The 24,533-nt window shown below is 45.9% G+C and overlaps 1 protein-coding gene and 1 long non-coding RNA gene across 3 annotated transcripts in view; one reads left to right on the top strand and one right to left on the bottom strand.

Moving 5' to 3' along the window:
• Positions 1-22,269: 22,269 nt before the first annotated feature.
• Positions 22,270-23,483, bottom strand: LOC142494482 (uncharacterized). Its single transcript, XR_012801473.1, has 2 exons — positions 22,998-23,483; positions 22,270-22,529 (listed from the first exon to the last, which is right to left on the bottom strand). It is a non-coding gene; the product is annotated as an uncharacterized LOC142494482 (long non-coding RNA).
• A 217-nt stretch (positions 23,484-23,700) lies between these two features.
• The window catches only part of KIF3A (kinesin family member 3A), a 45,559-nt gene continuing 44,726 nt past the window's right edge, over positions 23,701-24,533 (top strand). For both annotated transcript variants that reach the window (XM_075601108.1, XM_075601110.1), the window contains exon 1: positions 23,701-23,860. In XM_075601108.1, coding sequence (XP_075457223.1) covers positions 23,855-23,860 — 6 coding nt within the window. In that variant the 5' untranslated portion in view covers positions 23,701-23,854. The remainder of the gene's footprint in view (positions 23,861-24,533) is intronic.

Below are 24,533 nucleotides of genomic sequence, written 5' to 3' on the forward strand. Positions count from 1 at the left end.
CGCGCTTGCATCCGCTCGCACTTCAAGGACTCTTACCCGATTGCCTATGGTAGTTTCTCTAGTGCACATGGCGCTGCGCAGCAACATTTTGCCACCACAAAAGAAATTGAATTTTCGTGCTGCAGTAGCGTGACAGCGTCACGTGAGCTGGTTCAGCCAATGAGGGCAAACCAGCTCCGTGAAGCGTCCGCCACGCCCCCACCCCCGAACGCAGTGACCCATCTCCTGCAGCTGGAGTGAGCGCGGGGGCGCGCGACCAAGCAGCCACCGTGAGCTCGGACTTAATTATACGGCAGAAAGGAAGGCAAAGGGTACAAATATGTCAATACATTTAAGACATCAAATGATATAATTCATGAACATTCACAAGTCCACAAATTCATATTATCTAGGCCAGTTGTCAACCTTTTTTCTCTCGGTGCACCTCTGATTACAGTGCTCAGTTGCTGAGGCACCCCTACAAAAGCACAGGGTCATAAAAAACACAGGATAGAGCGAGACAGTCACAGGAGACTAAGACAGACAGTCACAGGAGACTAAGACAGACAGACATGGGGCAGAGGGGGCAGAGCAGTGACTCACATAAAACACACACCAACAGGACAGAAAAAATGCACACACACAAACACACCACCAGGACAGAAAAAATACATATAGCGCACTTTCCCCCACCCCCTGGGAGATATGGCGGCTACTGTGTGTGTGGTGCATTACCTGTGGCTCACAGGAGGCCTGAACCTACGCTACTGGGAGCCTGGGGTGTACCTGATCCGTTTGGTGACAGCACCTCCACCTGCGTGGGATCCTAACAGTGTTGAATAACCCCGTGCAGGACAATATATAAGTAATACACACTGGTCTGGTATAACAAGTTTTACTGAATGCGTAATAATAATGATAATACGGAACCACTCAGGCCTCGCAGGGCGTAACCCCACACTGTGCCCCCAACTCCGTGCCCCAAACACCATGTCCATACCCCGGTGAGGTTTACCCCAAAGTACTGAGGTGCCCCTGGCACCCAACCACCCTGATGTCCACTGAGTCAACCCACCCAAAGTGTGTGTGACAGCACTGCCCACACCCGCGTGTACTGTTGGTGCACTTGTGTAATGTTGGTATACCTTCCAGGTGCTCCAGCACCTGGTATCACCGACTGAAGAGAAGGGATCCGCTGATCCAGCGACGTTGTTTGTGATGGCGTCCGCCTCCACGTGGGGTGAATTCCGGCGTGGATAATATGACCATGCAGAGTCTCATACAACGGAGGTGGTCTGGTCCCAGACCACAGGCCGTAACTGCTGCGCAGCGTCCTTCTGTGTATCTGACACTCTGAATGCTAAATGGGGCAGTGTCCCTGTCTAAGGGCCTGTCCCTGAAGCAGCCATAAACTGAACAGGGGAGTCGGGTCCTAGCTGGGGTCTATGGGGGTCTTTGGACTAGTACAGGGTCACAGACACCCTGCACACACAACCTACCCTATTCTGGTCCCAGCTCCGACTGACTAGCGTGGTGCAGACGCTCCAAATGTATCCTTCCTGGTGTAGGGGAATGCTGCAGACGTATTGGCTGTACTTCCCATGTGATCCGGCAGCCCTATGGCCTTCTGGGGGTTGCAGTCCCCCTTCAGTAATGGACACCGGTCTGTCTGGGCTCTGCGCATGCGCGATCGAACTGCGCATGCGTGCGCACTTCCAAGATGGCGACGCCCAGAGCACTAGATCCCCGTGGAACTGCGGTGAGGCGCTCACCACTCCAGTCCCTGTCTCCATCCCCTACAGCAGTGCCTGGTCCGCCTGCCACTCCGGCTGCGACCGGCATCTCCCCCCAAACGCCGGAGGTTCCCCCGCTGAATCGGAGGTACGTGTGGAACCCGGGGGGGGGCGCGAGTGGGCTATACTCTCCCCCTGGTGAAAACACCAATGCCCCCACTTGGAAATATCGTAACACAACCATCAACAAACTTTATATAATAAAAATGCATAACATGTATGTACAATCTTAACACTTTGCAATGACTTTACATGAGATCATACATCTCGATAAAAATGACAATTACAGAGTGTATTTTACTCCGAGACCACTGCTGAGACTCATAGTAGGGTGCCCCAAATGAATTGTAGGCTACCCGGTTGGGAGGGTACCTTATTCTTTGGCTTCTGCGAAGTTCTTCTTCTACTCCCTCTGGGAGTAATGTACATAGTCCTGTGTAATCCTGAGTCGGAGTAGGCGTTTGTTGTCTGGGCCCTTTACCCGTAGCTCCTTCGGGAGGTGCCCCTTGGTTTCTGGGTGCCCTTTGAGAGGCTCCTCTCAACGGTTTTGTTGACTGTTTCTTTGGTTTCCATAGAATCCTCAGTAGTCTCATTTATGGCTTCACAGCCTGATGAAGCACTGTATTGTGTGAAACGCGTTGCGGAGTTCACACAGTGCACATTGGTATCCAGATTTGTGGTTGAACAAGTTCTAGCCCTCCCACAAGAAGTTAGAGATATTTTCTTCTACTCGCTCGAGGGATGTGTTTTGAAATACCGGCGATTGTGGTGGACAACTATACACGGGTCCTGCGAGAAGCCGCAACCCGGAAGTAACAACAGAGTGGTGCCGAGCAAGCCAGCCCCAGCGCGCGGGACTGATCTGTAAGCCTCAGCACTTACCCCCTGCGCCCAGAAACCAACTCGAACTGATTACCTGTGCACTGATCTACTGGACCTGTATATTCTTATATGTAAGTTTCTACATGTTATTTATTTTATTGTTACTACATAAATCTTGACCCTTGGTGCGCTTCTGTGTTTATTTTGCATTTACACCTGACGTTTGGAGCTTCCCTACGACAGTATGGGTGGAGGAGGGGTGCCTTCACACAACACAGCAGCAGCAAGAGGGAAGAGCTGATCTACTTCAAGATCCCTTTTAGGAAGCAAGAGCGCGGTTTGATTTTATCATCTATGTATATACAATCTTAACACTTTGCAATGACTTTACATGAGATCATACATCTCGATAAAAATTACAATTACAGAGTGTATTTTTCTCCGAGACCACTGCTGAGACTCATAGTAGGGTGCCCCAAATGAATTGTAGGCTACCCGGTTGGGAGGGTACCTGTAACAGGGGACTTATCCCTGTTCAGTAATGATCTGATCATAACCAGTGAGTGACGATCCCTTGACCAGCCCTGAAGACTCCCTGAAAATTGCCAGGCGTGACTGTGATCTACTTCGACAACAATTGAAACTTGAGAGAGCAGATAACACAGAGCTACAGAAAAATAACGTGAGGCTACAAAAAGATGTGCTCACAATTTACTCTTTAGCCAGGACAGAATTGGACGATCTCAAGACTGAGCTAGATACTGCAAAGGCTACTATTTCCGCCATGGATGAAAAGCAGAGCCAATCTGATAAAATGGTGGCTACGCTAAAGCGGAAGTATGAGGAGGCACTGAAGCAGATGACAGTCTTCCAGCAAGAGGTTCACACTCTTCGCATAGAGCTGAATGCCTCACAACAGGAGATCAACAGTGTCCGGATAGAAGTGGACGTATCTCAGAAAGAGGTTCAGACACTCCGCAGAGCACTGAATGCCTCACATCATGAGACCAACAGCTGCCGCACAGACCTGGAAGTTTCCAGAAAGGAACTACACAGTCTCACTGAGGAGCTGGACATTGCTAAAGAAACTATTGGTAATCTTGATGCAGATCTCAAAGTCTCTCAGAAGGAGCTTCAGACCCTCAACCTAGAGAAGGAAGTCTCACGCCAGGAGATGGTCATTCTCAAAGCAGATGTGTGTAAATGGACGGAGGACTGCAAAGAAGCCCTGAAGAATACAGAGACTGAAAACGGAGAAAATTCAAGATTAAAAAGAGAAAACTTAAAACTGAAAGAAGAAAATTTTCAGTTAACAGAAGAAGTCAAGGAAAAGTTTGACGCAGAGCACCGACTGCAGAACCAACTGCAAGGTCTGTGTACACACCTCCAGTATGCTGAGGAGAAGCAACAAACGCTACAGGAAGAAAAACTGCAGGCTGCTAAAGAGGTACAAGCGCTGCAGGAACGTCTGAATACCCAGTACGTCCCCACAGAGCAGTATGAGGAGCTAAAGGCCACGCTGCATGTCTTCAGAGCATCGTTGGAAGCGGAGCTTCGATACCAGGTGACTCTGTATGAGAGGGAGCGTGAGAAGGCTCAGAAACTGGAGCAAGAGCTGGAGAGACAGAGAGACTGTTCCATTTCCTTGAGTCAGTACACCAAGGAGAAAACAGACGCAGCGGCAACCTTGACAGATTCCTCCAATACGGAAAAAGGTATTGGCTCTGCCCAAGCACCAGTATCCCACAGTAACTAATGCCCGCAAGGACAAGGGTACAGTGAGAGTTGGGGACTCCACGCAACTTCAAAACAAAATTACGAAGTTTGAGCCACCAAAGAAAGCACTAGCCAAACCTACAGCTGCCCAACAGGCAACAAACAGAGGTAGGAGTGCAGAATCAAAGCCAGAAGAATCCTTAGCTGAAGAAGCTGAACTGGTGACTCCGTGGTGTGGAGAAGCGGCAGAAAGACCACTTCAAGAGCAGATAACTCTAAGGGCTAGTCCTAACTGCTCTACAACTGTTGCCATACACTTTGTCTACAAAAAGAGGAGTGCCCGACGCAACAGAATTCTCAAGACCGCGCACGTGATAAAAAGACTTTACGTGGAAAAAGTCCTCATCGAGCGACTGAGGAGTGCTGATCTCAAGCATCTTCGGGAGGAGACAAAAATAAATTGGAGAAAGGGCTCCAATCCCAGCAGGACAGAGGGTTCTCTTCCTCCATCCACTCTCATTCAAGTCACAGAGATATCTAGAATGAGAGTGGAAGGATGGGCTTTGGCCGTGGTAAGCCCGAGCTTCCCACAAACAGGGGAGGTATGTAACAGGGGACTTATCCCTGTTCAGTAATGTGCCTTTAATCCAGCAGTGTGGTGGTTAACCTCTGGTAGTTAATTACTAAACACCACCTGCCTGATTTGATGGCTTAGAAAGCCTGTCTTTTGAAACAGGAAGTGAGAACTCTTTAGCTGACACCTGAGCTGAACTTGGAGACACACTTGTCTTGAGCTCTGCCAAAAGATAGCAGAGCTGCTTTCAAGACACAGGGAAAACTTCTAAACCTGTATGCTGACAAACCCTGAAGGCAAGGGAGCTGAAGCAGGGACAGTAAAGATTTTCCCTCCAAACCACAAGGACCAAATAAGACTTCTAAAACCTGGATGCTGAAATTTTCTGTGCACGCATGGGTGCGGATCCAGGAGAGCAGAGAAGCTTACAAACAGATAAGACTTTTATTCTTAAGAGACTGCTTATATCTGCTTATTGCATGCGATGTTTGGGGCTGGGAGAAATGCTTGACTAGGGAGATGTGAATTGATTGCATAGTGTTTTCACTAGAAATACTCCCAAGTGAACGGAAGCTTTGTTCCCCTTGTTTGGATGTTTTCCTGATAAAAAGGAAAAGGCACAATAAAGCCTTATTATAATTTCACATTATAAAGCCTCCTAATTGCGTACCTCTGTGAAGGTCCGTCCACAGTACCTTATTCTTTGGCTTCTGCGAAGCTCTTCTTTTACTTCCTCTGGGAGTAATGTAAATAGTCCTGTGTAATCCTGAGTCGGAGTAGGCGTTTGTTGTCTGGGCCCTTTACCCGTAGCTCCTTCGGGAGGTGCCCCTTGGTTTCTGGGTGCCCTTTGAGAGGGTACCTCCATAGGATCCTCTACGGTTTTGTTGACTGTTTCTTCGGTTTCCATAGAATCCTCAGTAGTCTCATTTATGGCTTCCTCGTTGTTTTCCAATCTTTCCTGCTCACCGTCCAGAGGTGTAGCCTGTATTTCTGGCTCATCATCCCCCACTTGTGGGATAGGTAGGAGATGTTGTTAGACCGGGAGGCCTGGCATCTGCGACTCAACCTCGAACACGCCGTCTTGCCAACGGTCAGCCAATTTGTGTATCTCGGGGATTTCGACGTTACAAAGAAACACGGCGTCTCCAGGACGAATCTCCCGATATCTGACCTTATGGTCATAGCTCCTTTTGTTGTTGGCATTCAGCTGGGATGAAGATTTTTCTGCCAGTTGATAGGCCTGCTGTAGGCTTTCTTGGAGCCGTTGCACATATCGGAAGTGCGTTGTATTGGGTACTCCATTGGTTGATACCCTCAAACGCACGTCTACAGGCTGTCGGGCTTCTCGACCGAACATGAGGAAGTAAGGGGAGAATCCCGTGGACTCATGGCGGGTCCAATTATATGCATGTACCAGTGTTTCCACATGTTTGCTCCACTCACTTTTCTGAGCGCCTTTCAGGGTACCGAGCATATCGCGGAGAGTCCTGTTAAATCGCTCCAGCAGAGCGTCTCCCTCTGGATGGTATGGTTGTGACGGTAGCTTTGAGACAGGCTATTAATAATACACACCAAATATAACTGGGTTGAACTGAACGAGGCTTAGATATGATAAAGTATAATTTATTCCTTGAAAAAGGTGAACACACGAAATTATACAAATAACAGACAAAATATAGACACTCACTTAAGATGGAAATGATGAAATAGTCAGAAATCGTGACTAGCAGTTCATCCAGCAATCTTGAAAATCACAAAAGACACAAAAGCCAATAGCTATAGGCTGAGCCTGGTTCTTATACAATTATTTCCCATTGAATTCAACCTAAACCCAGCCCATCTCATAAATCAGTGGTGAGGTTGACAGTTTTCTCCAGAGTAAAACTCCTCCCACTCAAGGACGTTTAAAAACTGCTTTTCCTATCTAAATAACTTCATAACTTCAGTTCAGTAGTACTTACGGACACGCGAGACATATTAATACATTATGGCACGCATGACGCTCCCAATAAGACTAAATATTACCGTGTAATATTAAAATTAAGAGAGATATTAATATCTGTCTCTTACGACCTGCTAGACATCATATGTCTGCAATCGTTATTTGCGGCTCGGTCCCCCGTTTACACATATGTCATTTTTAGCATGTTCAGTCGAGGACATCTCATGGTATTCTTATATTTAATAAGGTCACTCATTCTGATATCTCCTTGGGTAACCGCACCCCTGGCCCCCATAACCCCTGGTCAATAAATCCTTTGAAGCAGGGACTCCTGTGTAGAGAACATTTGTCACAGGTGCTAGATTTCACACCCCATGCCCCAGACATGGGCCTAGCTGTCTCTACCAGCAAGATGTGTTAACATACACCAAACCCCCTCTGTACTTTTCACACCCAACTTCAATCAAGCCTGTTGAAGCCCAGATATTTCTGAAAAGACACCACATTTTGTATTTTCCTAAACTGCAGCTCATTAACCCCTTAAGCCCCAGTGTGTGTGTGATGCAGACACTGGCACAGAAACAATACATTTATACAGGGGAATAAACAGTTGGATGGCTGAAGCAAGGCAAAAACACATTACTGGACCCCAGTCCAGTTAACCCCTTGCTTCCCAGGTGAGAGTAGAGGGTGGCCAAATGGGGTGTAACCCCTTTAATCCCGGGCCAAATCCCCTCTCTCTTGACAATGGTGTCATTCTGGACTTAATAATGTTGAGGAGCTTCAGTAATTCCCTGATGAGTTTACTCTCAAAGTCCCGCCCTTGATTGGAATGTAGATGATTGGGTAGGCCAGAGGTGCGCAAACTGGGGGGAATTCCGAAGAGTCTTTGATACGCCTGGTCGCAAGGTAACTGCTACTTCTTCTCTTTTCCACATTTCCCAGGGAAATCGCCCCGTGGCTAGATACGCTTTGGAGTTCCGCACTATCGCTGCCGAGACCGGTTGAAATAATGAGGCGCTGTCTGTCGCCTTATGGCAATGTCTCTCTGAGATTTTAAAGGATGAGCTCGCTGCACATGAACGCCCTACCGATCTCAAAGAACTCATCGCCATATATATCCGTGTTGATCAACGACTGCAGGAAAGGAGGTCCGAAAGATCCCATCACCGGCAGCAGCTCACTCCGAGATACCTTTCTCTCCATGCTGGCACAGCTGAACCTCTTCCGTCAGATATCCCAGAAACCATGAACTTGGTGGCAACAAGTTGTCTTCCAGTGCGAAACAACGCTGACGCAACTGCAGCCTCTGCCTGTACTGTGGCAATCCCTAACATCAGGTACTCAGTTGCCCCCACAAGTCGGGAAACGCCAGCTCCCAATGAGGTCCAGGGGAATCACATTGGGGACACTTTCTACCTCCACTACCAAGGTGAAAACATTGCCTACCAGGATTCTTGTGCCAGTTACGCTGACCAGCGAAAACTTCCACACCACCGCTCTAGCCTTTATGGATTCCGGGTCGGAGGCAATTTCATTGACCAGGGCTTCGTGAGAGGAATAACATCCCCCTCATCCGCAAGAGATGCCCTGTAGGGCTGGAAGCAATTGATGGTCGACCACTGCAACCAGCATTCATCTCCTTACAGACCACGTTTACGTACAGGTGATGACCATACGGAAGAGATCCAGCTGGATGCCATCCATACAGCACAGAACCGGTGTGCTGCAGGGACGGTTATGAGGGTGTCGCCAGGGGGCAATATGCAGTCGCCAGGGGCATCCAGGCGACTGGATTTGTCGAACACATATATATATATATATATATGTAACGGGTATTCCCTCTGGTCTGACCCACCCAATCTCATATTGGCCCTTGTGGTCTATCCAGCCCTCATTACATGTTCGTGTCTGGTGGTGCACCTGTAGGCAACAGGGCTCCTGAGTCTCCCGCATGATGGTATTAGGGGATGTCACACCAGACAGGCAGCTGAGGTAGTGGGTGCGAGTCCTACCTATATCATGTGCAGCGCCTCCACCTCATCAGGATCTATGCGTCCGCAGGGAGATGGTCCTGATGAGGAACTCCTTATTGGTGGTGATGGCCCCTGGAGAGTAATTTCAGACTCACACCATGGGGTTCTCGTTGAACAAGTCATCTTTATTGCGCGTGGTGGAATGGGCCAGTTGCCCCTCAGAGTCATAGCTTCAGCCGCACATCGATCCGTGCTCCCCTTTAAAAGGTACGCCCTCCCAATGGAGTCGGATCCCCTCTCCCTCGCAGGGAGATCACCCCTGTGCCAGGTCTCTGGACACAGTTGGCCTTCTCTGGCTGGATATAGAACGGTGCCACTAGTTACTGCACTAGTGGGCACATCAGAACTTGCTGCTTCGCTCTTCACCTTGCAGCATCAACCACTAACTTTAGGCAGTGCAGTGCCTTATATACCTCAGGAGGCAGGCACATCTCTGATGTCACTAACTGTGGACTCAGAGCATGTAGCCACTCCCATCCATACATAGGGCAGCTCACCAGGGTGTGAGGGCAAACCTCCATGATTACTGCTGGCATTCCTGTACTTACCAGGTTTTGCTGCCAGCAGGAGAGATGACGGTAGACCATTGTTATGCATGGCTACATATATATATATATGAAACACAAAAATAACCTGCACATACCTAAAATAAAGTTTGCTAAAACCAGTTGGGTAAAGTGTAAGTAATAAACCCTACTGGCGGTGCTGGGGATAAAAGATATATGAATACTGACACAGAAGAAATGAATCCCCAAAATAGCACTCTAACATCCACGAATTGTATCAAAAAATGTATTCATCACATACACATATAAATGATTAAAAAGGAGCAGTGGTGACCTGCAAAGCTGTAATGAACTGAACCTTAAGGTATGGGGAGAAATACTACACTGCATGAACAGAGCCTATGTATATGAAGGTGTAGAGGCAAGAAAGTATCTTGCATCAGAACACTCAGACCGGCCGGTCAAAGCTACCTAAAGTGAGGCCCCCTGTGTAAGGTACTAGTGTGAAAGTAACAAACATTAGATGTAAATAAGTTACATGTATAAACTAAACCTGTAAATTAGGCACACACAGATGAGCATGGAAATGGCAGATGAAAATGACAACAGCCAAATAAGGTAACAAAAACTTAAACCAGTCCAGCAAAGTGTCCAGCAGAGTGATAGCAGACATCCACAGCCAAGCTACTCGTGGGTTCAGAGGGAGTGAACCTCAACCACTGCACTGCGCATGCTCCCAGGGTAATAGGGGCACTGACCGCGAGATTCAGTGGAGAGGGGAAAAAACAGCTGAGAGCACCACCACGTCCTGATGAGACAGACAAGCCCCGACGCGCACGTTTCGCCACCTGCTTCGTCCAGGGGCTTATATATATAAAGGAAAAACAGACAAAAAACAGGCGCACTCATAGTGTAGTAAGGTTACAAATTTATATAGGACTGGATTTAAAATATGAACTGTGCACTAACAAACGGATCAAATAAATTCGCCTGTATGAGATAATTTCTCAATCGTTAAAAACTGCAGCAGGAACCCAGGGGAACCTCCGATGTAGATCAGTGTCCCGTCTCTGTGCAGGGGGGGGGGGGCGGATGATCGCAGTAGGCACTCCGTGTATCGGAAGCAGGATACACACACCCCTCTGCTGTTCAGATTTGGTTTGATTGGATGATTGTATACAGGTAAGTAGTTAGAACCAGATAGAATTCAACATAGTTCCCCTATATTCTTAAGCTTGCTGCATGGTCACAGCTTTGAGCACAGCCAGGGTTAAGATGCATAGCCAGCAAAGCCACCCACAGACAGAACCATGTTGAATGGTTTTGAAGCAAAAGGTGGCACTGTGTGCTCATTTGCCTGTCATTTCCCATAATCCCTTGCTGCAGTGGAAGTGCTGTGTGCTGGGTGATAATGGTGAAAGGCGGGGTTGCAGACCTGTATATATATATATATACCTGTGTATATATATATATACCTGTATATATATATATATATATATGATAGTAGCGCCAATAGATATGAAAATATTAAGGATTACAATATAGCTGTTTGTCTTAATATAGTAGAAGGAATAACCAACAATATAATGAATGAATAAAATAGATACTAATCCACTCTTGATAAATGTCCAGTCAGATGATTATGCTTAAATGGGTATAGGGCAGCTTTCAGAGGGAGAATCACGTCCAGAGAAATCTAAAAAAACAAAAGAGAAAGCGCGCAGCCCATAGCGTAAAAAGCGTATAAATTTAATAAAAGGTTGAGGAGAGGGAAATAAGCTCACTCACAAACAAAGGTGTAAAACAGGCATATGAATATCACCACCGTGGTGGTGATATTCACACTAATACACAGTGTGACCTACAGAGCTCCTCTTTCTACAGTATGTAAGGTGGGTTTGTGCACATCAGCAAATCCTACGTGTTTTCTATTGTTATTCTACATTATTTCTCAGGGTGGTATGCAGTTTAGAAAAAGAGAAACACACAGAGTGCACCAGAGGTAAGTAAATGGTATATTTATGTAGATAAAATGAGTAAGTTTCAACTTACAATTAGGTAATATTTAGTGGGTAAATCACAAAGCACTGTGCCTTCGGCCATACGAGATGCCAGGAAAGTGTGGTGTTTAGCCAGTTTCAAGTCCTGCGCGCTGGGGCTGACAATGGTATTGGCGATCCTGCACTTCTGGGTTGCGTCTCACCGGAGGAACTTGACATGCTGGAGACTGGTGTGAATCCTGGATGCTCCGTTAGGCACTGCGGCAGACACTGATTGAAAATCAGGTGTGCCAAAAACCGCTACGCATTTCAAACAATTCTGTTCATCAGGGGATCTGGTATGCAGTTTGCAAGAAGAGATGTATTCATTTGGAAAAGTTATATTCACTACATAACTGTAGCAGCGTCTAAAAGACTGGAACATAATAAGTCATGAATACAAAATAGTTTGTAGGTTTAGTGCCAGAGGTATTTTGCAATGTGTGTTATACTACATGAAATGGGGTTTTAGTATGTTTATGAGCTTATAAGCAGGCTTTTAAATACAACTACCCATGCCTATGATTACTATTACAGGTCCCAAATGCATTGATTTAATAATGGTTCATTTCTAAATTAACTGCACTAGCAAAGATTTCCCAAGGTCTTTTTACGTATCTATGTGTTGTAATACCAGCTACAAACACATGGTTTTATAAGGGTTTATTTCTCAACTAAACAAACTAACAGTGGTTTTCCCAGGTCTATATCTATTTCAGCGTTGTAATACGGTTTCATATATCATGGGTTAATAAGGGTTAATCAAACAAGGTTTTCATATTTCTATGGTGTCATACAGGTCTCACACATCCTGCTGTATGGGTTAACTTGTTCTTGGATTTTGTTCTGTAAAGGTTTCATTTACCATAAGTGCATCTATATGTGTTTTTAATGTTGAAGCTTACTCATAACAATCTGCTACTAAACTGTTACTAAACAAGGTTTTAATGTGTTTACCTATTAGATGTTGTGTTAGAGGAAACTGACATCATGCTTTATAAAGAGTCAAACTAATAGCTATAAAGGTTTTTTTATAGGTTTATCTGTTTATTATTCTGTGTTATGAAATAGTTTGTGCGGGTCAATATTTAATAAGTAAAAGGTATATCTATATATTTTTGTGTTATAAAGGTTACAGACCTAATGCTATATGTTTGAACCTGATACAAAATTAATGTTTTTTTTTCCGTTCTGGGTAATATAATAGGTTTAATACATCTTTTTCAAAAGGTTTTAATTGATTTACATGGTTTTGTAATCATTCTCAAACATCATGCTATAAATAGGGTGGCCAGATATTCAAATGTCAAAACCGGGACACATTAAAAATATTTAAAAAACAAATTAAATCAAACTTTTTTTCTCCCCTTATCCTTTCCTCCCTCTTCCCCCCCATTCCACCTCCACTCCCCCCTTTCGTCCCCATCCCATCCCCCCTTCCCCCCATAGATACATACAAACCAAACATGCAAGATAAGTTTAACGAGCAGGCGTGCTCTGCAGCGCCACCTGCTGCTTAGAATCTGCTGTGGTTAAGCAGCCAGACATCCCTGCTCTCCTCCCTAACCCCCCCATCGTCTCCTCCCTCCCCCCATCTCCTCCCTCCACCTCCATCTCCTCCCTCCCCCCCATCTCCTCCCTCCCCCCCATCTCCTCCCTCCCCCCCATCTCTTCCCTCCCCCATCTCCTTCCTCCCTCCCCCATCTCCTCCCTCCCCCATCTCCTCCCTCCCCCATCTCCTCCCTCCCTCCCCCATCTCCTCCCTCCCCCCCATCTCCTCCTCCCTCTCCCCCCCCCATCCTCTCCTCCATCTCCCCTAGGGTGACCAGATTTTGAAAATGAAAAACCGGGACACAAAAAAAATTATTATTACAACAAATAACATTACTAAAAAAATAATATTATAATGATATTTATCTAATAGTGTCACCATTGATGCTGTATTATTAATTCTACCTCTTCCCATTCTCTCTCTACCTTGTCCCCCATCAGGGCCACCAACAGAAATCATGGCCCCCCCCCCAAAAAAAAAAAATCTACTCGCCCAACCAAAAAATCTACTTGCTACCTAGCACCACCCCTTAAAAAAAATGGAATAAATTCCTAGTAAGAACTAATAAGAAGATTCGTTTTTTAATAACAGTTTATTGTATTACACTTATACTGTACTACAATTAGTCCTTGTTACATAGTTACGTGTGTGTGTGTGTGTGTGTGTGTGTGTGTGTGTGTGTGTGTGTGTGTGTGTCGGATGACCTCACCAATCGGGAAAAAAAAGCCAGATGTGAATGATTCTGAACACATTAACCAGTGTCAGGATGCACCCTCTTCACAATTTCTAAAGCAGCAATCCCGCCTGGGATCTTACCTGATCCGCAGTCCCTCAATGTACTATACTGGAGGGGAGGTGTTCCCTACCTGTCTTCCAATTTCTCCCGTGTGAAACTTGAGAGTCAGATCTGGAAGAAAGCAGTATAAGGTTATTTCGGTGTAGGTATACGGCAGTTAAGATAAGACTGAGAGAGAGTGGGTGACAGAGAGAGAGACACAGAGTGAGAGAGAGACACAGAGTGTGAGAGAGAGAGACACAGTGAGAGTGACAGAGAGGGTGACAGAGAGAGAGAGAGAGAGAGAGAGAGAGAGAGAGTGGGTGACAGAGAGAGAGAGAGTGGGTGACAGACAGAAAGAGAGTGTGGGTGACAGAGCGAGAGAGAGTGGGTGACAGAGAGAGAGAGTGGGTGTGGGGTGGTTGACTGACTGACACTTGGGTGGGTGGGTGACTGGGTTGGTGTCTGTAGTCTCACACACACACACATAGACACACACACACACACACACACACACACACACACACACACACACACACACACACACACACACTGGGAGGGGGCAGTCACACACACAGACACACACAGGCAGGGGGGCAGTCTCACACACAGACACACCCACCCACAGAGACACCCACATCCACAGAGAGACACACACACCCACAAACACAGAGACACACACACAAACACAGAGACAGAAACAAAGACACACACATCCACAGAGACACACACACCCACAAACACAGGGACACACACACAAACACAGAGACACACACAAAGACACACACACAGAGACACAGAGAGAGAGAGAGAGAGAGAGAGAGAGAGAGAGAGAGAGAGAGAGAGAGACACACAGAGACACACACACCCACATCCACAGAAACACACACACACATACACACCCACAAACACAGACACACACAAACATACACACATACACAGAAACACACACACAGAGACACACACACAGAGAGACACACACACAGACACAGACACAGAGAGAGAGACACACACACACAAACAGAGACACACAGACACACAGACACAGACACAGACACAGACACACACACACACACACACACACACACACACACACACACACACACACACACACACACACACAGAGACACACATGCACACAGAGACACGCACACAGAGACACACACACACACACACACACACACACAGACAATTATATAAATAATTTATTGACATTAATTAAAATTCAATAAAAAATGAAAGTATTAATTGGACATTCCTCATTGTCATTCCTGACCTGACCTTGGGGCTTGTTTATATAATATAAACATTTGCAAAATAAATAGCAGGGGAAATCAGAAATAGGGTTGTGTATTATTATAAATATATATGTTGCTACTTATACTTACACTCTTACAGTACTTATTGTACAGACTGTGTCATGTGTGCAGCAGCTCTGCCTCTGAGCAGCTCCAGACAGTGTGACACATTATTATTATATTATTCTCCTGCGCTCCTCGTGGCAGTCACTGTCACAGGTCAGTGACATCACTGCCATCCCATGGATAACTGCGCCCCCCGCCCCACCCCACCCGGCATCCGTCCAATCCCCTGCGGGCCTGCGGAGCTGCTCCCATCCTCCTCATCAAATGGCCACCAATCTCCTTCACCGTTATTCCCTGGTGGTGTGGTGTGCTCTGTTCATACTCCGCCCCCCGGTATCCTCACCCAATCCCATGCGGCCCAGCATTCTACTATGGAGTATGCCAGGGGCGGGGCTTTGGTAGAATGCTGGCCGGGGCGCAGGGGATTGGTTGAAGGATGTCAGTGGCGGGACTTTTGACAAAGTCCCACCTCCGGCAACCTTCAACCAATCCCCTGCGGCCCGGCCTGCATTCTACCAAAGCCCCGCCCACGGCATACTCCTTCAACCAATCCTATGCGGCCCAGCAACAGACATAGCATTTCTATGGTTGCTATGGCAACACGCGTGTGACATCACGCCGCATGACCCTGCGTCATTTGATGCCGCGTTGCCATGGAGATGCTTCCAGGTGCCAGCCAATTGAGGTTGCAGTGGCCTCACAGGATCCCCCGGCATTTAATTTTAATGCCTTGGGGATGAGCTCGGGGCCTCTGCAGCTGCCCGTGCCCCCCCAGAAAAATCTCGCACCCCCCAGTTTCGCACCCCTGCTATAAGGTTTAACTAGTAATAACTAAAAAGGACTTACATACATTTTGGTATGGTAAAGGTCATATAGAAAGTCATATTAAAAAGATTTCAATGGTTTTATTAATTATTTATTTTATTACAATATTTATAAAAAATTATTTTATTATGCAATAACATTTGTGACAATGGTCTATACTGTATTTATTGCTGGTCACTGCATATTATAAGAGTTACAATGAAAAGGTAACCTCTGTAGTATACCGGACGCACGCATCCAGCGGGGAAGAGAACGCTTCCAGATTGAAGCCAACACCTTACCTGCGATCTGCGACCTACACATCGGCTGGCTGTAGAGACGATATCCTGTGAGAGAGAGGAATCTACTCCATCGATCGATCTGATTGTCGTGTGCTGTTGCGGTAGCAGAGTGGTAACATGTCCACAACATGCCATGCTTTCTAATATCTAAATTGATGTACGTGAGATACTCACCTGCTGTCACACAATATATATATATATTTTTAATACTACACTATGAGGTTTTGCGCTGTTTTTTCTTTTGTTTTTAACCTCTGTCTCTGTCTACCGATCGTTCATTCCGCGATTTAACAACACGTAATGTGTGATACACGGTTTGCATTTATCAATCTGTCTTTTCTGTTTTATTTCAGCTCTGTTAGTGTACTAGAGAATACCCGACAGTTTTTACTGAGAGTGTTTATTGTAATTGTCTGTCTATTTCTGTGATGTGTTTCATTGCAGGTCCCTCCATGCTATATTGTGAGATGACATGCTAGTTTATTTTAAACATTTTTACTGTATTATCAATTTCTGTGCTGCTTCTATTATTGCAGGACCCACCATGCTATCATGAATAAAAAAGGTAAATAAAACGTTTGTACATTAACCTCTCATTCCATTGCAGCCCTCTCTCCATGCTTTAGAGATAATGAATATATAATACCAGCTCCCATGCACGCGGCCCTCAGCTCAGGCTGCCCCCTCCCTCTCCCGGCCGTCCGTTCCGCCGCTCCCGTGCACGCGGCCCTCAGCTCGCGCTTCCTCAGGCTGGCCCCTCCCCCCTCCCGGACGTCCGTTCCGCCGCTTGGTCCGGCCCGTTTGAGGCGGGAGGTGCCGGGGTGTGACGTGAGCTGGGAGGCAAGGCGGGAACACAGGCTGGAGGCGCAGGGGTTTGAGGCCCCGGCGGCAGGGGTGTGAGCTGGGAGGGGAGGCGCAGGGGTTTGAGGCGGCGGGCCGCCGGCAGGGGTGTGAGCTGGGAGGGGAGGCGCAGGGGTTTGAGGCCCCGGCGGCAGGGGTGTGAGCTGGGAGGGGAGGCGCAGGGGTTTGAGGAGGCGGGCCGCCGGCAGGGGTGTGAGCTGGGAGGGGAGGCGCAGGGGTTTGAGGCGGCGGGCCGCCGGCAGGGGTGTGAGCTGGGAGGGGAGGCGCAGGGGTTTGAGGCGGCGGGCCGCCGGCAGGGGTGTGAGCTGGGAGGGGAGGCTGGAGTCGCAGGGCGGTTTACTTACTTACCTGGTGGTGTGTGTGTGGTGGTGTTACTTACCTGGTGGTGTGTGTGTGTGGTGGTGTGTGTGTGTGTGTGTGTGTGCTGGGTGAGGCGGCAGTTGGGTGACGTCATAGAGCCACCAATCTGATTGGCCAGAGGCTGAGGACCAATCAGCTTCACCGCATCTAGCACCAACCATACAAATTTCAAATTTATATATTAAGATACTTACTGAAAAAGTGATATTATTCTCTTTGTTCATATAATGTCTGTCAGGCTATAATAGTAGTTAATATGAACAAGAAATGTTTTTGTATTATACATTTTTCTTATGTTCTCTTGCAGGTCACAACTGTGTTACCATGATTTGAAATGTGTGGTGTTAACATGAAGTGCAATACTTTAGTGCAGCAGTGTGCAAACTGGGGGGGGGGGGGGCGGGAGATTTTTCTGGGGGGGCGCGGTGGTGGCAGAGGCCCCGCGCTCTTCCCCACAGCATTAAAATTAAATTCTGGCCTCGGCAACCAATTTCTTACCAAGATTCAGACGGCTGCTGACGCTTCGCCATGGCAACGTGACATCAAATGATGCTGCAGAGTCATGTGACGTGATGTCACATGACCCTGCGGTGTCATTTGACGCAGGGAACTGAGGTAAGGGATGTAAGCACCGGGGGCAGCAGGTAGCATGGGCGCAGCTGCAAAAGTTTGTGCACCCCTGCTTTAGTGTACCTCTTGGTATCTTTCTTTTTCATGCTTTAAATCGCAGGTAACAGATGTAATAGTAGAAAGTAATTTGACATTTCTGAAGTTTAATGTATTTTTTTAATATGTTTCTATGTTATGTAATGCATTGCATTTATCTTTATGCTATAATCAGTCATTAAGGTATTACATGGTGTATTAATTTGCTTGTGTTTCAATGTGGCCCTGTACAATAAGGGTCAATATCTGAGAAGTATACTGAAAGTATCTTATTAATGTATGTGTTCATACTTTCTGTGTTATTGCAGGATTTAGTGTCTGTTTCTCTCTCGTGTCTCATAGAGGTCACAGATGTGAAGATAAAACAAGGGTCAACAGGGACTGAAAATGCTTGTCTTTGTATCTGGTACTTTCTTATGTCTCATTTCAGGTGTTAGATCTGAATTTATAGTAAGTGTTAACACACAGTGCTATGTTTATCTGTCCCTCTTATGTATCTTTGCAGGTCACATGTATAAGGATATATAAGGTAATGTGACATTATGCTCAGTTTATTATGTTTTGCTCTGTGCTTCTGCACAATACAAGTCACTGTGACATGAGCTGTTCATAAGTGCGTCTTCTATAATGCAGGGCAGGTCTCTCCGTAGTAAAGGTCTGGCAAGTTTACTGAAAATGTGTTATTAATTTATCTGCCTATACTATATTGTCTGATTTCAGGTCACCGACATGAATTTATAATATTAATATTTTTAAAAAATGACAATTTATTATTCCAGCAAAAATACAGCATACTCCCAGAGGCTTTAGGTTTAAAGCAGCATATCCCCTCTTGAAGTCTAAAATGAGTTGAACTCATATAATGTTAGTATCTTGCTCCCTGAGCATGTACTGCTCTTAAACCATCTCCCCCCCAAACCCCAACATGTTTTATTTAATATATTTTTCTTTAGTTGTAGGCCACACATATGAAGATATTGAATGTGTTAACATGGTCTGAAAATGATTTTGTTTCTATCCCACAGATGAGAGGATGTAACTGGCATACTGTATAATATAACATGTTTAATTATATGATCACTTAAAAAGTGTCTCCCTGCAGAACACATTAGATAACAGATAAGACATTAAACTTTATTTTATTTGGTCACCTGCATGCACTTATGGGGGTTATGTATCAAAGTATCTCCCAGCTGCAAAGTCAGGGCAAAATGGAGTGAACAATTGCACCGTATTTATAGAAATCCATTGAAATCTTAAATAATAAATGTGGTGTAAGTCTCATTGCACCTCAGAGGTCTATTTAGTAGTCTCCCGGCTACAAAACTAGGGCAAGGGAACGGCACCAGGCTCATTAAAGGAAAAAAGAAATCCATATTGTGCAATGTTTCCCTTTGGTACCCTAGGGGCAGTGTTTTCGCTGCAGATCTTCCCAAATTTTTGCAGCCAGGAGACTGATAAATGATTCATACTGTCTCCTGATTGTAAAACTGGAGCAAACAAACAGCACCTGATATATGAAATGACTCAGTTTTGCAGCTGGTTGATATTTTATTTTTACATGCCACCCTGAATTCTATGGTAATAGTGAATATTTCTATAGTATAGATCAATACAGGATTACTTTAATAGGATTTACTCCTCAAAGTCTATCCAGCTGTTTTCAACTGGATTTATTCCTATGATGCATAAAATGCTGCTTTATTGCACTAGTATTGCACCTTAGACACATTTTTTTAAATGTTAAATACATTCAAACATTTCTTTAAGGGGGCTACATAGGTCTCCAGGCTGCAAACCTAGAGCAAAAGACAGTGTTGTACCGATATGAGTTTTAAAACATCAACTGCTATGATATACTGTGACAGTCATGCAGGGAATATATGATAGAAAAGGCTTAAGTACCTGGATAAAGTCTACAACAGATGATTGTTACATAGGTGTCTTTAATTAGGCAGCACCTTAAACTAGTATGAGGGTTGTAAACACCTGCTAAGTGCAGAACAGCTGAAGGGCTGTGTAGAGCAGTGTTGTAAAAAGGGATGTGTATTAAAATACTCTAAAAAAAAGTTTGTGGACTGGACATGTATGTATGAATATCTTTATTTATATAGCGCCAAAAGTGTACTCGGCCCTTCACAAAATACAGTACAGGGAATTATAATAATACAGTAAGCGCAGCAAAATCAGACAATAGGAAAGGAAATCCCTGCCCCGATGAGCTTACAATCTAAGTGGTATGATGGGAGACTTACAGAGACAGCAGGTGAGGGAATAAGTGCTGAAGATGGCAGTGCTTGGCCCCAATGGGTGGTAGGAGTGACTGTGGGTGAGGGACAATAGCCATGGGTGCAAGCTATTGGGATGCTTGATTTGTGAGGCGAGTTTTAAGGTTAGTCAGTATTAAATCGGAAAGTTAACACCATTTGTAGGGGCAGAGATGGCAGGGAGGCGTGGGTGAGAGCAGGTGTATTTATGTCTGGGTTCAGGATTAGGAGAGATCCCCAGCAGCAGGAAGGAGTAGATAGAGGGGTGTGAATAGAGGGTTTGTGTGGGTGCTTTTTATTGAGGAGTAAAGAAGTTGTTGGGAGAGAGGTGTATAAATAATGATGCAATGTATGGGCACATGCAAAGGTGGAAGAGAGATTAAGAAATATGGATAGGAGGGGAGTGGGGAAGTTGGAGAGAACAGAAACGTTCACAAAGGAGTGAGGAAACAGTAAAAAGAAAAAGCAATAAGGAGGGCATAGTGAAATGCAGGAGAAACGTCTCAGTTATTGGAGGATAGAAAGAGTACAAATAATCACAGCATTTGGAAAGTCAAGTTCTCACAGTTGCAAAATTGTTGTTGTGATGCAGAGTCCAGATCTTTCTGTAATCTTTACCTCCAATTTCAACTCCAAAATTAACTCCACAGACACTTTATATGTGACACTTTGATGTTACATACAGCCATATGGCATGGCCAAGTTAGACTGACTTAAGTACTCTAAACACATTCACTTGACTAATAATTAAGGGAAGGGTTTGCCTAATCAACTCACAGAAACATACCAAATAGTTGTTAATTAGATTTAAGTTCTGTTGCAATACATGGGTAGCTGGTTGTTAGGCACCGATGACAGTCAATCCGATGGCTGGAGCAGGCGGTACGACTGAGCCCAGAGCATGGCTGTAAAGACAGCCTAAGCGGCAGAATCGCCAAACACGGTACAATGGACAAGGTTGTTGAGATCATGGTAGGCGGCACGCAGGAAACTAGTCAGGCAGACACAGTTCACGAGCATAGTTCGGCAGGAAGCAGGTCAGACGAATAAGGTATATTCAGACGCCAAGCTGGATACGTCAGAAGCACATTGATCTAGCAACCAGGAAGTGGTCAGTTTATATAGGAAGCCAGGGGCTATGTCCATGAGGCTGATCCGCAAGAGGTGCATGGAGCAGTTGGTAGCAGTGCTCAAAGCTACACTGAGGCAGTGGAGCTATCCAGCAGCTGATCCAGCTCATTGTCAGAGCTGCTGCTTTGAATGCAGAGGTTCTAAATTCTGATTAGGCCTGACACTGGTCAACCTCCTAGAACAGGTTTTGTTTATGTTTAGCTTAGCAATGTATGGTCAGTCCAGGTTTGTTGGGTTTGGTCAGTATTCCCATCTGGATAAAAAAAACTGACATTGGCCACAGCTCCAATCACAGACCCTCCAACATTGGCACATAACAATATGTGAACAGAAGTGAAGAGGTTAAAGCACACATTTCACTGGTAAAGTAAGGTACTGTTCAACCAACCCTGTGATGTGAAAAATGAATGTAATAAGAATAATATACGTCCCCATACAAAACCATAGGGGGGGTAGTGCAACTCCAATGAAGAAATACTTTTTCCAATCGTATTTAGAATTGTTTGGTACAGGATATGGAGCGCAAATACTCCCATGTATATGCAAGAATAAAAAAAGGGGGGAAAACAGTGCAACACAGCAAACCGCAAAATATAGAAGTAGAAAAAGCCAAGATCATCAAACATGCTATGCATTAGAATAAGGCGGTGAAGAGGTTAAACCTCTTAAGGTGGTGACTGGAACCTCAGTATTGCAGGTATGGGATGGGGGTCAGAGATCCAGTGTAATATCAGACCTGAGATCCTACGCTAAATAGAAATAAGAGAAAAACAGACCATAGAACAGATATGCAATTTACTGAAACAAACAAAAAAGAAAAAGACAATGCACTCACAAAAGGCGCTCTGTCTTAAGCATTAACACCACCCAGGGTCCAGGAACCAACACAGACGGCGCACACCAGCCTCTCTCCGATCCATGGGAATGATGTCACTTCCGGAAGCGTCCCTGTCACCGGCAAACAGAGGAATCCGGTGGGGATCCTGCAGGTCGTTGTTGTCCTGCGCCTGCTCCACTGACCAACATTTGCACCCCGTAACCTGTAACAAACATAACAATATCAATATGTACACTTAATATGCTACAGCAGGGGTGTGCAATCTTTCCCCGCTGCGCCCCCTGCCTGCCCTTGTCTCCGGCGTCAAATGACGCGGCGGGGGTCACGCGATGTTACGTTACCATGGCAACACGGGGTCATTTGACACCGCATTGCAGAACGCAAGTATAGTTGCAGAGGCCCCACACGATCCGCCAGAATTTCATTTAAATGCCTTGGTGAAGCGTGCGGGGCCTCTGCAACTGCTGCACCCCCCCATGAAAAATCTTGCGTCCCCCCAGTTTGTGCACCCCTGTGCTACAATACGTCAATGTGAGATAAAGGGGCTTCCAGGCAAGTGAAGGAGGCATATACAATTGACTATATGCAAGGATCATATTACTAATCGAATGTGTTGATGGATTTATTAGTATATACACACACATAGAACTTGTAATAAATCCCCACTAACCAGCTGATTATTAGCAGATACGTAATCAATCTCCCAGCTGGTAGAAATGGATGCAATATGTACAGGATATATAAAATAATAGGTACAGTTGGAGGGCATGCATTCGGTAATCCTAGCAACCAGTAAAGAGGTGCTAGTAATCCCCTAGTAGGAAGATCCCAAAATGTAATGAAAATATACATTCAATTTTAGATGACAAATTTGCATGGCCATATTTACGAAGAAGAAGTACTCTATAGGACACCTTGCAGGCTGTTTTATACTAAACTCCATGATATTTTCGGCCTGGATGACGCCTTGCAGCAGATTCATTAGTGAGATATTTAGTAACCAGTGCAAGTAGGTGTCCCTTTTATGGAGTAGCCCTGATGTCACTATCTGTGGGGGTTGGACATGTACTGCCCGAGCTTGCACAGTCCTGCAAATGGCTTTTATTTCGCGCTACACAGGCCCAGTCCTTTACAACCGTTGCCATGGCAACAAACAGCGACACTCCCCGCAGACACAACCTGACCAGCCTAGACGGGTCGGGGCTAGTCCATCTACTTCTCCTCTCTCATTGGCTAACGCACCTATCAATCACCGCTACAGACTACACTTGTCCGCAACAGTCAGGGACTGTGCTGTGATTGGCTGTTTGAAGCCGCAGCTAAGCTGCACAGTAATTCCAGTCATTGGTCTTGTCCGCTGTCACTCACGGTATCTCTATCAGTGATCAGTTCTGCACATGCGCAGTTGTGTTGGAGTCGGTGGACCATTTCACCGGCGGCTCCGTGCGGTGTTTCCGCCCCCGGCGCTACCGGCAGCCTCAGGGTACACGGGGTATCACCGGGATCGATCCTAATAAAGCTGTGAAGATGCCGGTAAGGAGGGTCCCGTGTGCTGGGGATGGGGAGCTTCGCCTTGCCTTGTTGCTAGGGGCGGGGATGGGGGAGTCTGTGTGGTTTATACAGTGACAGCCCATCCATTTATCCGAGCGGCCTCCATCCTCAGAGCCTGACAAGAGCTTGTTTCTCAGGCTGGGTTTTCATTCATATGTCCTTCTGCAGAGATGTCTGATTTAATTTCCCAGGGTTGGGGATGTGCAACAATATCACCCAGCATGTCGGATAAGCGGATACAGGCAGCTTACAGTGGAAGGTGACATGACATGCTCATGGTTCAGGGTATACATTAACAGGGAAAATAGTGTATGTAACATGTTTGAGTGTGTATATGTATGTGTATGTATGTGTAACAGTGTGTCTATCATCGCAGATAGGGGCCATTACAGGGTGCATACATGTTGGTAACAAGAGGACTGAGTCGTCTGGATGACTTTGGGACACAGGAACAGGCTTCTGGGGTCCATACCCCACATAATACTTAGCATTGCAGCGCCTCCATCTGCCGTAGACTCCAGGGATATGGAGATGATCTCCCACAGTAGAATGGTACCTCTCCCCCAAGTTAGATCACACACCAGGCAGGAGGTATATTGCAAACAGGAACGGTTTATTACTACACACTTTGCAATAACACAACAGCTACTCTGCA

This window comes from Ascaphus truei, chromosome 5 (assembly GCF_040206685.1).
Source record: "Ascaphus truei isolate aAscTru1 chromosome 5, aAscTru1.hap1, whole genome shotgun sequence".
Lineage (NCBI taxonomy): Eukaryota > Metazoa > Chordata > Amphibia > Anura > Ascaphidae > Ascaphus > Ascaphus truei.